Source organism: Phyllobates terribilis, unplaced genomic scaffold (assembly GCF_046119375.1).
Source record: "Phyllobates terribilis strain yellow unplaced genomic scaffold, ASM4611937v1 Scaffold_3__8_contigs__length_932513732, whole genome shotgun sequence".
Classification (NCBI taxonomy): Eukaryota; Metazoa; Chordata; class Amphibia; order Anura; family Dendrobatidae; genus Phyllobates; species Phyllobates terribilis.
Window position 1 is genome coordinate 501,733,963 of NW_027362763.1, and position 14,693 is coordinate 501,748,655.

Consider the following 14,693-nt stretch of genomic DNA (forward strand, 5'->3'; position numbering starts at 1 on the left):
ATTTAAAATAATTTATTATCATTTAATGTCTCTTTTTTTTTTATAGAAAACCGGAAGACTGCAGTGAAAGAATCAATATTGCAGACAGGACTATAAACTAACACTGAGCTTATGTTATTTATGATATCACTTCAATGCTGGCATAGCACAATGTTATATTTTGATATACTATATATATAATGAAAATTTACCTTTCTTTGCTTCAGGTCTTTCTTCATGTTTTTTAACTGTTTAGAAATGAAGATATTAGTGTGTTATGTCTTTGCACAGTGTTCTGTATAATGATAATGAAAATTATCTCTGAAAAGAATCTCATTTATTTTCAACAGAAGGTGGGATTTATTAGTCCGCACTAATTCTGTGCTTGTAGATTTCTGAATATATATACTAAGCTTTTTTTGTTTTATGTGTAAAACACACGAAAAAGCTTAGGTACAAAAAGCTTAGGTACAAAATCTATGGTAAAAAATTCTGTGCTAAGAAATATAGTATCTAAGGGGTAACATTTCTCCTTGCGGAGAGCGACATGTTAAGCATGTCACTGTGAGGAGACTTTTAAAGCCGCAATGCTCCTCTGGGAAATATGCAAATTGTCTCTCTAGAGAGGACAATTTGCATTAAGAAATAAAGTGTATCTTAGAGGTTTTATGAATAGTCAGCTCCATATGTTCTGTATAGTTATATCACCATATGTTACAATTTTGGCAACCTGAAGCCACAACTGGGGTAAATGTATTACATAGTACATAGGTTAGGGACAGTCCACCTGATCTAATAGTATGGGCATGACCAAGGGGCTGTTGGCAAGCAAGGTCTGCTATAGATAACTGTGTGACTAGCACCTTATATAAGCCTTATATGTATGCATTCAAAATAAGGGAGTGGGAACATTTTCAGTTTCAGTAGTGAAAGAGAGAGTAAAATATTCAAAGGTTCCCCAGCACCATACCCCTCCTCTCCCCCTCAAAAAAACCCCAGTCATCAGAGTTCTAAATCTGCTGATTGGCTGAGAGGAAGAACTTGATAAGACATTTAATACAATAATGGTTTATTTATTGGCAGATAATAATGTTTACAGACAGATGTAATTTTACACATCATCTGAGAGTACTCATTCACTTGCACCCTGTTTTTTATGAATGACTGAATAATGAACATTTCTCTACCAGAGAGAGCAGAAGTGCTTTAACTTAAAGATATGAATATTTGCAAGATTACCTTTTTTCTTTTCTAATTGTTCTTTCTCAGCTTTTTTTGCAGATATTTCTAAAAAAAAACAATACAACATTTAAGTACTGACAAGATTTTAGGAATATAGAAACATGAAAATTCATTAAATGGAATATTAGGGACTTTATTTCCCATGGAGCTAAGCACTTATCAGCAGGTAGTTTCTAACTATCTATGCATAATACCTACGCAACGGGTGATTAATTCACATATTATCCCATTCATGGGGAAAGAGGGGATTTTACCACATCATAATGTATATAACCTATAAGAGAAATAGTGCACCCCAAGAAATATACAGTGCTAAAGAATGAATTAAAAAATATATATTTTATTTAGGTATATTTAAAACCAAAATCACAACAAAAATATAAAAGAAAGAACAATGGGTATGAGGTGAGAGATACATGAAAAAAGACATCACAGAGGGGCATAGAGGTTCTATAAGCGCTTCATAAAGAGTCCTATATATTAATAGATGCCAAGACAGCAATGGTCATGGTTTAAAGTGCAAATATGCATGGACTCTTATGGCAATGCTAGTGCCATGTGCACAATACAAATATCAATCTAGTGAACAGTATATATACATCTGTGCGCTCACCACTTAGCATAAGTCGGGCTTACCCATATGTATCCCGCTGTGATCGCACCCCGACGTGCATTTCGCGTGGTGGGCTTCCTCGGGGGGCGGTTTCTAACTATCTGCCTGTATACTCCTGAGATCATCTCTCCCGGCTCAAAGCTGTCACGGACTGTTGCAGCCAGTGATTTTCCTGCTTCATTTTGTCACATCGACAGAACTGTTCCTTCTCTTCCGCTCGGCTCTGTAGATGGGGCATCACTGCCAACTTCATATCGATTGACAGTCAGCTCAACAACTCTTTAGGCTGAGGCAGTTGTCAATCAACATGAGATCAGCAACGATGGAGCAGAGCAAAAGATAATAAACTGCTCTGTCGACGTGACATCACGTGTATCAGGAGAATCGCTAGCTGGAACGATCAGTGACAGTTCTGAGCTGGAAGAGGTCATCACAAGGCAGTTAGCAATTACCTGCCGATAAGTGCTTAGTCCTGAGGGGGAAAAAAAAATATCCGGGATAACAAGTTTAACCAAGCTATGGCATGCATATGCAAAGCACATGTGACAATGAAATATGAAGGAAATCAGGAAAAAGATTCTTCTTATTTTTATAAAAGCCTTTTTGTTAATAATCTTACTAAACCATTTTAAACTGCAGAAACATATTATTATAATCAGGGGCATAGCAAGTAAGCATTAGTTACCATAACAATATCTTAAATGGAGTACCATATTTCATATTGAACTCCGTCAGTAGCAAATGACAAAGATTATGATTATTTTAGTCTTCACCCAATTCCTTATAACTCATACTTTTCTTTGATTTGTTATGATCTGTCATTGAGATTCTAAACAAAATTAAATTCCAAAATCATGTGATACTGGTAAGCCCCTCACAATTCTGCTATGTACCCCGATTCTTGCAGATGTGCCCCTTTTAATGCAAAATGTTAAAATACTTCAGTACATTTTTGGCTGTATAATGTTTGAATTCCAGAGAAAAGATTACTCTTTATATTCTCAGTTTACATGGTCCATAGTTGTACCTCATCTCTAAATGGAATGGCAGCCATCTAGCTATTGGGTTTCATAGCACTTGTATTAACTGCTCCACAGATAGTTACATATATGTTCCCAATATCCTCTAATTAGTTATGTTTTGATTAAAAATAATAATTAACATAGTAGCCATTAAAATGTTGTGCATTTACTTCCTGTCATGTGATCGTGAGTGCTAAAATAAATTAATTAAAGGGCAGATTATGATAGTTCATGACCATTACAGGAAGAAAATTCACTTAACAGTTAGATAGCTACATAGATATCAAGATAGATATCAAGATAGATAGATGGGTAGATAAATGATATCATAAATATATGTTAGAAGATCACATTGGTAGAATTTCTGAGCTCACGCCTTTATGATTTCCAATGTATACAGCAGCTGTGCCATCTAAGCATCTCTGGCATGTCCAATAAGATTTTAGTTCATAGGTAACAACTTTTAAGCCGAGTTCCATTGAATGAAATTACTGTTTGAAATTTCCATTCATAAAATTTGTGAATAATTGCTATATCCTTACCTGTAGCTGCTTCAGAGCCATCTTGCTCTGTCAACAGATGCTGCCACCACATTCGCTGTGATGAAGGGTGACTGGTGGTGGACTGGAACTGACAAGCATTGTCCAGCCAGGAATAATATTATGCCTGTGACTTGTGGTGTTGAATAGTGTTGAGCCACCCCCGTAGTGTTCGAGTTCGGTTCGGTTCGTCGAACACCCGTGTGTTCGCCGAACTGTTCGTCGAACTGTTTGTCGAACACCTTCGAACACCGTTAAAACCAATGGCAGGCAAACAAAAACACATAGAAACACATAGAAAACACCTTCAAAGGTGTCCAAAAGCTGACAAACTGCTCAGAAGACATAACTAACACATGGAAAAGTGACAAGTACATATAGTCATGCGAAAATAAAAGAGGTGGAGGAGTAAAAGGAGGGGGAGACACAGATATAGGCATGTCATGCCCTTCTAAAATCCAAAAAGTGAGAAGCCGATACGGCCAGTCCGCTCCTGCCCGTGCCACCTCCGTGTCGCCGGGTTTGTGCCAGAGCCGCGGTGAACCCTGACGGCCAGCCCCCCTCTCCCAATACTGGTGCCTGTCCGCTGGTGGGTCGAGCGAGCCCCCTTGTGGTGGAGGCAGCTCTAAGCTTTTTAATTTAAATTGTCTCTCTAATTTGAATGAATACACTTTAAATCCATTTACAAGGATCTATTGGAGGGCAAGTCTCATGCCAGCAGCCGCGGTAATTCCAGCTCCAGTAGCGTCCACTAAAGCTGCTGCAGTTAAAAAGCTTTTATAAGGATCGAGCTCGGCTGTCCACCGCAAGGCATCCTACTGCCAGTCCCAGCCCCTATGCCTTGGGGTGCCTCCTGATGCTCTTCACTAAGTATCCCATGGTCCCGAAGCATTTCCTTTGAAAAAATTAAGTGTCTAAACTACAGGTGGTGCAGCTTGCTTAACAGCCGGGATAATCGGCTTACTAGCAGACACTGCTACTCGGCACAAAGTATTTCCTGGGCTAGATGCAGTTAAAAATTTGTAATTAGATACTCTCGTTGGATGCTGAGAAAGCATTCCATAGAGTCTCCTGGCACGCCATATATGATTCTCTTAAAAAGCTTGGGGTAGGGGTCTAGGGGACCCTTTTATAGCCAAAATCACGGCCCTGTATCGCAATACGTCACCTAGGCTGAAGATAAATGGAACTGTAGCACCCTGAGGGCTCGGTTGCTAAAGACGTATTGCACCTCACCCAGAGGTGTGATATCTCACTCTCAGGTAAGGATGGAGTGTGGATCAGGACCCGACACCTGCATGCATTACACCACATTGCCGTGGGGCAGGGCGACCAATATGCCCCTGAGATGGGCACGACAGTCCCTGTCCCTGGCTGGAGTGGGGGGAGGGAACACTGAGGAAGGGGAACCCTGTAGTGCAGGAGCAGGGAGGAAGCAGTTCCTGGGTGCATTGAGAAGGGAGTATAAAAGGTGGGCACCATCTTAGTTCAGTGCAGAGAAGTCTGAGCAGAAGTGGCAGGGAGCAGGGGCTCTGCATGAGCTCTGCTCCGGAGGCGGGCCTAGTAACAGAGGCCCAGGCCTGGAAGAGGGAGAAGGAAGGAAGAGGAGCGGAGAAGGCTCCAGGAACGAGGAATGAAGGGATCCCAGGGGTGCGGACGGGCGAGTCGCCACCGCACGCCCGAATCCACCTGCGTGGAGGGGTCAGGCCAAAGGGGGAGACCGGTCCCCGAACTAGTGGAGGCAGGAAACGACCCTCAGCTAGAAACCGGAGGCTGTGACATTTTATGTGGCGCAGCCCCTCGCTACACCCGCTAGGAAGGCACCACATAGGGTCAGGGAAACTGGCGCCAAGTTTACCAAGAGGAGGCCCGAGGCAGCCGGACAGAAGTGTTGGTAAGAAAGGCCAGACAAAGGACACACAAAGGGGGTCCTGTGAAGTGCTCCAAAGTTATCTGGGAGTTGTCTGAGCCCCTCACCTGGTGAGCACAGTACGACGTGGGCAGCCGTTACCTGCAGACGTGGTCTGGATAATAAGAACTGTGAGTAAAGGCCCTGAACTGCATCACTGACTCCGTGTCGTTACTGCTGCTGCCCTGCACCATCACCCCCATCCTCCGCATACACTGCCCTGAGGCTATACTCCTCCCGTGGGGAGTTATGCTACGCTCTGCTGCACCCACAACACCAGCCTCAGTGGTCTGCCCTGTAGCGGCGGTTCACTCTGACCGCAATCCACGGGTGGCGTAGTCGGACATTTAAACATCAAAACCACATAAATAGTTCCGCCACTGGTTTGACCGCCCTGAGCCACGGAACTGGGTCGCCGCCACGAAGACTACAACCACCAGCATCCACCAAAAAGGGTCCGGCTCCGGGTGTCCCAAGGCCCAGGGGGTGCGTCAGAACATTTTCATCACCTTTCACAATCACCAATGGGACAAGGCAGTGATGTCCTCTGTCCCCTCTCTTATACATCCTAGTGACGGAGCACCTGCTCTCATCAATTCGCCATAACCCCAATATTAGGTGGATTGAGGTGGGAGGCACCGAGTACAAGTGCTCTCTATTTGCTGATGATGTCCTAGTATATATCACTCAATCACATATATCCATCCATGCTGTTATGGCTGAAATAGATCACTTTGTTACATGGTAAAATTTTAAAATCAATGCAGCGAAGTCTGAGGCCCTCGATGTCTCCCTCCCCAAATCCATATAGGATTCCATCCAGTCCAACTTTCCCTTTGCCTGGCCCTCACAGGGTATCAAATACTTAGGAATTCCTATTCATAGAGACCTCTCCCATCTATGTTATCTTAATTTTGGGCCCTTTATTGAACAACTCCATACAGACCACGGTTGGCAAGTTAGAACTGTAAGATTCACTACGTGAACCACTGGTGTTTTGTGGAAAAGCACATGTACACTGCGTTCCAAATTATTATACAAAAAGTGTTTAGGAGTGATAAGGGAAGAATTTGTTTGTTTGTCAGTTAAACTCATTGATGGTGATGTGTGTCAGGGCTCTTTATATCACTGTAAGCAATTGCAGACACCTGTGCTAATTAGTTTGGCAGGTGTGTCCAATGAAAGGCAAGACTACTTAAGAAGGCTCTCTCACATTATTAAGCAGCCTACATTTTCTGCCAAAATGGGAAAGAAAAAGGATGTGTCGGCTGCTGAGAAGCAACAAATTGTGGAGTGTTTAGGTCAAGGCATGACTACAATCAACATTGTGCGATGATCAGGATGAAGTGTCTTGGCAATCAAGAGGTATGTAGCTGATTCACAGTACACACGTGTGCGTGCTGATAAGGGCAAATTGAGGACTCTTTCCTACAGGCAATTACGTCAGGTTGAAAGAGCAGCGGCAAAAAAGCCTTGTCATAGCAGCAGACAAGTTTTTGAAGCTGCTTGTGCCTCCAACGTCCCCCGAACAACAAGATGCAGGGTCCTTCAGAGGTTTGCAGCTGTGCATGCGCCATCCTGTCGACCTCCTCTATCCACTTCACACAAGCAGAAATGGCTCCAGTGGGCCAAACATTACATGAAGACTGATTTCAAAACTGTTTTGTTCACGGATGAGTGCCGTGCAGCGCTCGATGGTCCAGATGGATGGAGTGGAGGATAGCTGGTTGATGGACACCCCACGCAAACACGGCTACAGCGCCAACAAGGAGGAGGTGGAGTAATGTTTTGGGCTGGAATCATGGGGAGAGAGATTGTCGGCCCCTTTAGGATCCCTGAAGGCGCTAAAGATGAACTCCATAATGTATGTGGATTTTCTCAAACAGCACTTCCTGCCATGGTTCAAGAAGAAGAACCGTGTATTTCACAGCAAGATCATTTTTCTGCATGATAATGCACCATCTCATGCTGCACATAAAACATCTGCATCTCTGGCTGATATGGGCATAAAAGGGGACAAACTTATGGTGTGACCCCCATGCTCCCCTGACCTCTACCCCATTCAGAACCTTTGGAGCATCATTAAAAGGAGTGTCTATGATGGCGGGAGGCAGTTCACATCTAAGCAACAGCTCTGGGAGGGTATTCTGTCCTCATGCAAAACAATTGAAGCAGAAACCATCCAAAACCTGACAAATTCAATGGACGAGAGAGTTCAGAAGCTCCTTTCGAACAAGGGGTCCTATGTGAAAATGGAACATCACCTAGAATAAAGTTTTGAGTTGAAAACTGTTTGATTTCAGTTTCTAACAACCTGCTAATGCTTAGAATTTCAAAAATGACCATTTTTTTGGTCTTTATTAAAATGAAAAGGTTGATCGAAAAGTTTGGGGGATCTAAGAGTGTGGCAACCCAGTAGTCATGATTACTTCGAATTCTGACAATATGAGGGTCATGCTGCAGGTAGTGCAGCAAGAAGGCACTTATGTGCCTTGCGCATCTCGGAGCCCCAAAATTATTTTCCGGGCTAGATGCAGCTAAAAATTATTTTTAATTTTAAATCTAGTGAAGCTTTAGTATAGATGGCCTAATAGGATCAGTGCTGCACACTGCTACAAAGCCCAAATTATTTTCCAGTAAAGATACAGATAAACATGATTAGTAATTTGAAAGCTTAAAACGGTTGGTAGGGTGATTTTAACCAATCATCAAGCTTTTACTCTCCCCAGGATGACACAGGGGTAGAAAAGTCGTTTCGGATCCATGATTTGTTCATCTTTATGAACGTGAGTCTGTCTACATTATCAGTGGAGAGCCGCGTGCGCTTATCTGTCAGCACACCACCAGCAGCGCTGAACACACGTTCAGACAGAACGCTGGCTGTGGGGCATGACAAGATCTCCAAGGCGTAAGTGGCTAGCTCCGGCCATTTATCCAGATTGGAAGCCCAAGAAGAGCAAGGGTCCAGTGACACAGTCGTGGCTTCAATGTTTACTTGGAGATACTCCTGTACCATCGTCTCTAGGCGTTGACTATGTGTCAGACTTCTTGTCTCCTGTGGCCTTGCAAAGGATGGGCTAAAAAAGTGGTGAAATGATTCCGCAAAATTGATGTTACCAGCAGATACTGTGGTTCTGTCACGGTTTGAGTGCTGAACACTTGACGGTCCCACGGTTGGCAAGTTGGAACTGTGAGATTCACTACGTGCACCACTGGTATTTTGTGGAAAAGCACATGTAAGATTCTGCAACAGTCTCTGCTGATACTCCTGCATGCGTGCATCCCTTTCTATGGCAGGAATAATTTCTGCAAATTTACTTTTGTACCGGGGATCTAACAGTGTGGCAACCCAGTAGTCAGGATTATTTCTAATTCTCACAATTCGAGGGTCATGTTGCAGGTAGTGCAGCAAGAAGGCACTCATGTGTGTTGCGCATCCAGGAGCACCAAGTCCCTGTTGTGTTGGTGGCGAGGTAACAATCATGCTTCCTTCCTCTGTCCTCTCCCCCCAACCTCGCACAACAGAAATGTGATCAAGGTCTCCCTCATCTGATGAGTCTTCCATCAGTTCGTCCTCCACTTCTTCCTGGGCTCCTGCACCTTCCTCACTAGTTTGGCTGCTACCATGCGCCCTGGTAAAACCATCTCCCCCACCCTCACATGCCTGCCGCCTTGGTGCTGCCGACCGTCTGGACCTTGCAGATGTTAGCCCTTCCGCATACAACTCCTCCTCCTCTACTTCCTCCACCTCCTCTTGTGCCACCACCTGACTCCGAATTCTGTTTAACATGTGCTCCAGCATGTAAATCACCGGAATAGTCATGCTGATAATGGCATCGTCAGCACTAAACATCTTCGTCGCCATTTCAAAACTGTGCAGAAGGGTGCATAGGTCCCTGATCTGAGACCACTCCTCCAGCGTGATTTGCCCCACCTCTGGATCTCGTTGGCCCAGGCTATACGTCAGAACGTATTGCACCAGGGCTTGTCGGTGCTGCCACAGTCGCTGCAACATGTGCAGAGTTGAATTCCACCGGGTAGGCACATCGCATTTTAGCCGGTGAAGTGGCAGGCCCAACGACTTCTGTAGAGATGTAAGTCGCTGAGCTGCGGGATGCGAACGGCGGAAGTGAGCACACAGCGACCGTGCCCTCTGCAGAAGGCCATCTAGTCTGGGATAGTGGGCTAAAAATTGCTGGACAACCAGGTTCAACACGTGAGCCATACAAGGCACGTGTGTGACATTGCCCCGGCGAAGGGCCGCACCCAGGTTTGCAGCATTGTCGCACACGGCCTTCCCTGGTTTCAGGTCCAGTGGAGACAACCATTCATGAAATTGGTTCTCCAGAGCTGACCACAACTCCTCAGCTGTGTGACTCACATTTCCCAGACATTTCAATGTAAAAACCGCCTGATGACGTTGAGCCCTACTGCCAGCATAGTAAGGAGGTGTGCAGGATCCCTTCTGCGCAGTTAGAAAGCTTGTGGCATGACCAGACAGGCTTTGGATGCAGGTGGAAGACCGAGAGGAGGTTGAGGAGGCAGAAGCAGTGGTGGAAAAATGACATAAAGAGGATTGACGCACAACTCGTGGGGACGGCAAGACTTGGACAGCAGCCCCTTGTCCTGCTGTCACCATAGTTACCCAGTGCCCAGTCAGCGACATGTAACGCCCCTGTCCATGCCTACTCGTCCAAGTGTCTGTGGTGAAATGCACCCTGTCACACACAGAGTTTCTCAAAGAAGCGGTGATGTTGTGTGCGACATGCTGGTGGAGCGCAGGCACACCTTTCTTTGAGAAGTAGTGCCGACTGGGCATCTGGTACTGGGGCACTGCGATGGACATAAGGTCTCGAAAATCCTCTGTGTCCACCAGGCGGAAAGGCAGCATTTCTGTAGCCAAGAGCTTGCAGATGGTGAAATTCAACCTCTTAGCTTTCTCATGGCTAGGAGGAAATGGTCTTTTACTTGTCCACATCTGAGGGACCGAGGGCTGGCTATTGTGCTTAGACGGGGTTGATAAGGGTGTCCCCGGCAAACTGCCAGTCTGTGAGGAAGATGCAGGCGGACATGTTAGGTTGCCTTGATCCAAAGGTGGTGTTATCGATGTCGGACAGCGCTCAAGACCAGCTGGTGTTACCACCTCCAAAGAAAATGATGACCTGCCAATCACGCTGGCTGTTGCGGGTAAAGAGGTGGCAGGTCTGCGCCCCAAAACAGGTGTGACTGCTGTCCCCCCAGTCACAGAGGATGAAGAGGCCGCGGATGCACAAGATATGGCAGACGGTGGTTGGCCCGGCCGGCTAGACCGCATTGTAGCACACTGAGCTTCCCACTGCAACTTATGCTTCATGTCCATGTGCCGGTTCATGCATGAAGTACTCAAACTATGTATTTTTTGGCCTCTACTTAGCTTTTGCTGACAAATGTTACAGATAACACGAGTTGGGTCATCTTTATCGATCTGAAAAAATGCCCAGGCTATGCAAGGCTTAGCACCCATGCGACCTGAAGTGCCACCACGACTTGTGGTGAGAGGCAGAGTTGTGTTTGAGGATGCAGTTGTTGACGTGCTTCCAGTACTACGTCTCTGTCCAGGAAGGCGCAACCTGACCTCGTCGTCACTAGCATCTTCCTCCACCTCCTCTGCTGACCTCATCTCTTGGCTGACTGTGGGTTGACAGTAAGTGGGATCTCCGACCTCATCATCATCACCCTGTGCGTTATCACACCCGTCGTCCTCAGAGCCAACCTGTTCCTGCCCTGACAAAAAACTAAAGTTGTCGCTCCAATCAGGTATTTGAGTCTTATCATCGTCTTCCTCATTGTCTCCACCAACAGGAGTTACAGTTTGGGAATGAGGGTCTACATTATGGTCAGAACCTTCTGCGTCTGGTCCTGGATCCGACTCATAAAGATTCTGGGCATCAGTGCAGATCATTTCCTCGTCTGGATTCACAGAAGCGCTGGAGTCGACCTCTGATTCCCAGGCTATAGTATGAGTAAACAGCTCTGCAGACTCAACCATCTGTTCTACCTCATACTCAGACGGGCAGCTGGAGATTTGGGAGCTGTGAGGAAGCAAGTGCGATTTGGGTGACACCTTTGAGGACTGGAGTATTTGTGATGTTGAAGTTGATGTGGAGGAGAGCCCACTTAAAGGAGCACTTGATATCCGTTGAAGCACCTGCTGTTTTTGTGCCTCATCTGGAATTTGTAGCGATTGGCGTGGCCGTAAGAAAGGGATCTTATCACATTGTCCGCTAAAAGAAGTAGACATTTTAGTTTGGCTGGAAGATGGTCTTTCTTCTGCACCTACCCCACGGACACAACCTTTTTTCCCCTTCCCAACACGCCTATTCCCCTTTCCACCAGCAGCAGGCCTTTTTCCACTCATTTTGGTGGTTAACTAATTCACAACTCTGGAGTTGTTTGCACAAAAAAACAATGGATGGTAACCGAGCAGAGCTGAGTGGCCAAACTGTGGTATTAGGCCAAAACTATTGGCTGGGTTAGATGCAGAAAAAAATTATTTTTAATTTGCAACCTGATGGAGGTCAGTATAGATGGACTAATAGACCAAGTCCCACACACCGCTAGAAGCCCAAATATTTTTTCAGAGCTAGATGCAGAAAAAAATTATTTTTAATTTGCAACCTGATGGAGGTCAGTATAGATGGACTAATAGACCAAGTCCCACACACCGCTAGAAGCCCAAATATTTTTTCAGAGCTAGATGCAGAAAAAAATTATATTCAATTTGCAACCTGCTGGAGGTCAGTATAGAAGGACTAATAGAACAAGTCCCACACACTGCTAGAAGCCCAAATATTTTTTCAGAGCTAAATGAAGAAAAAAAATATTTTTAATTTGCAACCTGATGGAGGTCAGTATAGATGGACTAATAGACCAAGTCCCACACACCGCTAGAAGCCCAAATATTTTTTCAGAGCTAGATGCAGAAAATTTTTTTATTCAATTTGCAACCTGATGGAGGTCAGTATAGATGGACTAATAGACCAAGTCCCACACACTGCTAGAAGCCCAAATATTTTTTCAGAGCTAGATGCAGAAAAAAATTATTTTTAATTTGCAACCTGATGGAGGTCAGTATAGATGGACTAATAGACCAAGTCCCACACACCGCTAGAAGCCCAAATATTTTTTCAGAGCTAGATGCAGAAAAAAATTATTTTTAATTTGCAACCTGATGTAGGTCAGTATAGATGGACTAATAGACCAAGTCCCACACACTGCTAGAAGCCCAAATATTTTTTCAGAGCTAGATGCAGAAAAAAATTATTTTTAATTTGCAACCTGATGGAGGTCAGTATAGATGGACTAATAGACCAAGTCCCACACACCGCTAGAAGCCCAAATATTTTTTCAGAGCTAGATGCAGAAAAAAATTATTTTTAATTTGCAACCTGATGGAGGTCAGTATAGATGGACTAATAGACCAAGTCCCACACACCGCTAGAAGCCCAAATATTTTTTCAGAGCTAGATGCAGAAAAAAATTATTTTTAATTTGCAACCTGATTGAGGTCAGTATAGATGGACTAATAGAATGATGCTATGCCCAAAAGATTTTACTTCACTAGGTGCAGTAAAAAAAATGGTATTCTATACACAGGTGTTATATCTTGCAACACAGATAGGCTACTCCACTGACTAACACACTCTGCAATAGGCCAAAAAGGATTAGCTTTGCTAGATTCAGCCAAATGCTGTGAAAAAAACTTGCACAGCACTGGCACAGACCTGCCTGGCAAAAACTGATAGGAACTCATGTAACCTAGTCCTGAAAAGGACTCCAATTACAATTAGTCTTTACTCCCACAACCTATCTATTTAAGAGCACAGACCTCCCTGATAAAAGTCGTAGGAAATGCTGTAACCTAGTCCTTAAAAGGACTGCAATCACAACTATTCCCTACTCCCAAGCTATCTGTAGATTTCAGAGAAAATTGGCTTGAAATTAACAAGGTATAGCACACACAGCAACAGCGGTGCCGTCTAACACGCAGCTGCAGCAGTGAGAAAATGGTGGCAACGGGGAAAATGGCTTGGTCTTATAGGGCAAGGACATGTGACATACACTGCCAATCACACATGCCCTTGCTTGTGTGAAAAAAAGCACTTCGCTCCGTGTGTGCGCTGCTGATAGGCTGACAGATTGCACCTCCCCACTGCAAATGCGGGAAAGAGAAAAAAAAATGGAGATCTTCATTGTTCCTGCAGAGATCCATCCCCTGCCCCTCCCCCCGCCCCGCTGTACACTCAAACTGTGTATTAACATTAATTTTCATCATTACTGAGAAAAAATCCAGTTATGATTTTGGTGCACGAACAGTTATCGAACATAACCTCGAACAGCCGAATTTTTCTCAAATTGTTCGTGTTCGCCGACCGGCTCGAACACCGCCCAAAACAGCTCGAATTTGAGATTGGCGAACAGTTCGAGTAGAACAACGCTCATCTCTAGTGTTGAATTGCCAAAGAGTATAGGTATGTGTTGTACAACTGCCCAGTAAATGGAATCATCTCTCTGCTGTAGCCTGTCGAGCAGTTCCATACTGTATTAAAACTCCTAAAAATCTGCTGGGAATTTCCAGTTATTGTGTTTGTTTTTCCTTATATTTCTGCAACTATATTTGCTGATAGCCTGATTCTGACCCAGCTTAACCCTGACCTTGTCTGTTCTGTAATTCTTCCTGAATTTAACCCCGGTTTAGCTGACTTCAGTTTTGACTGCTCTCAAGGAATCTGATCTTAACTATTACTTCAATTGCGGTTTCATCTCATGCTTCTGTTCCTGGTTCTGTCCATTTAGCTACTGGCTCAGCTATATTGTCTACTCTTGCCTCAGGCTCGCTCCTCCAGCCCAAGTAACTGCAGCAGCTCTCCTAACAATTCTTTATCCCTAGGTGAATCTTCCCGTACAATTTACAGGTTGTCCTGAAATCTTTATCTCCTTTATAGAATGCCATCACCTGTCCATCCCCAATCATCTTGTTCTGAGATCCAGCATGAGGGACTCAAAATATCCATGCTGAAGGTTGACCTCAAGAGTTTAGCTTCTTCCTATTCCCCAATGCCCCAGAACTCTCCAACGTACAATGTTTTTTCGTGGCCCCAGGGATGACCTACGATGACCCTGATTGTTTAACCCTAGTAAAAAGCAAAAATAGTTTCCATGCACCAAAGCCAATATACTGTTAAAGAGGTTGGTGCTGATTTTAAGCTTTGGGAAACAGACTTTTAGTGAAATTACCCATCCCATCATTTATGTCCTGGACATAATCAAGGACATGTCTGTACACTTTCCTCCTGTTTTTTTTGGCTAGAATCATAAGAGTTGGGTCTTTATTTCTAATATGTTATGTC

The 14,693-nt window shown here is 44.5% G+C and overlaps 1 protein-coding gene across 50 annotated transcripts in view; it reads right to left on the bottom strand.

Moving 5' to 3' along the window:
* TRDN (triadin) overlaps positions 1 to 14,693 on the bottom strand; it is a 1,346,604-nt gene that overhangs the window by 340,905 nt on the left and 991,006 nt on the right. For all 50 annotated transcript variants that reach the window (XM_073675989.1, XM_073675970.1, XM_073675994.1 and 47 more), the window contains 2 exons: positions 1,219 to 1,266; positions 192 to 227 (listed from right to left, as the gene is read on the bottom strand). In XM_073675989.1, coding sequence (XP_073532090.1) covers positions 192 to 227; positions 1,219 to 1,266 — 84 coding nt within the window. The remainder of the gene's footprint in view (positions 1 to 191; positions 228 to 1,218; positions 1,267 to 14,693) is intronic.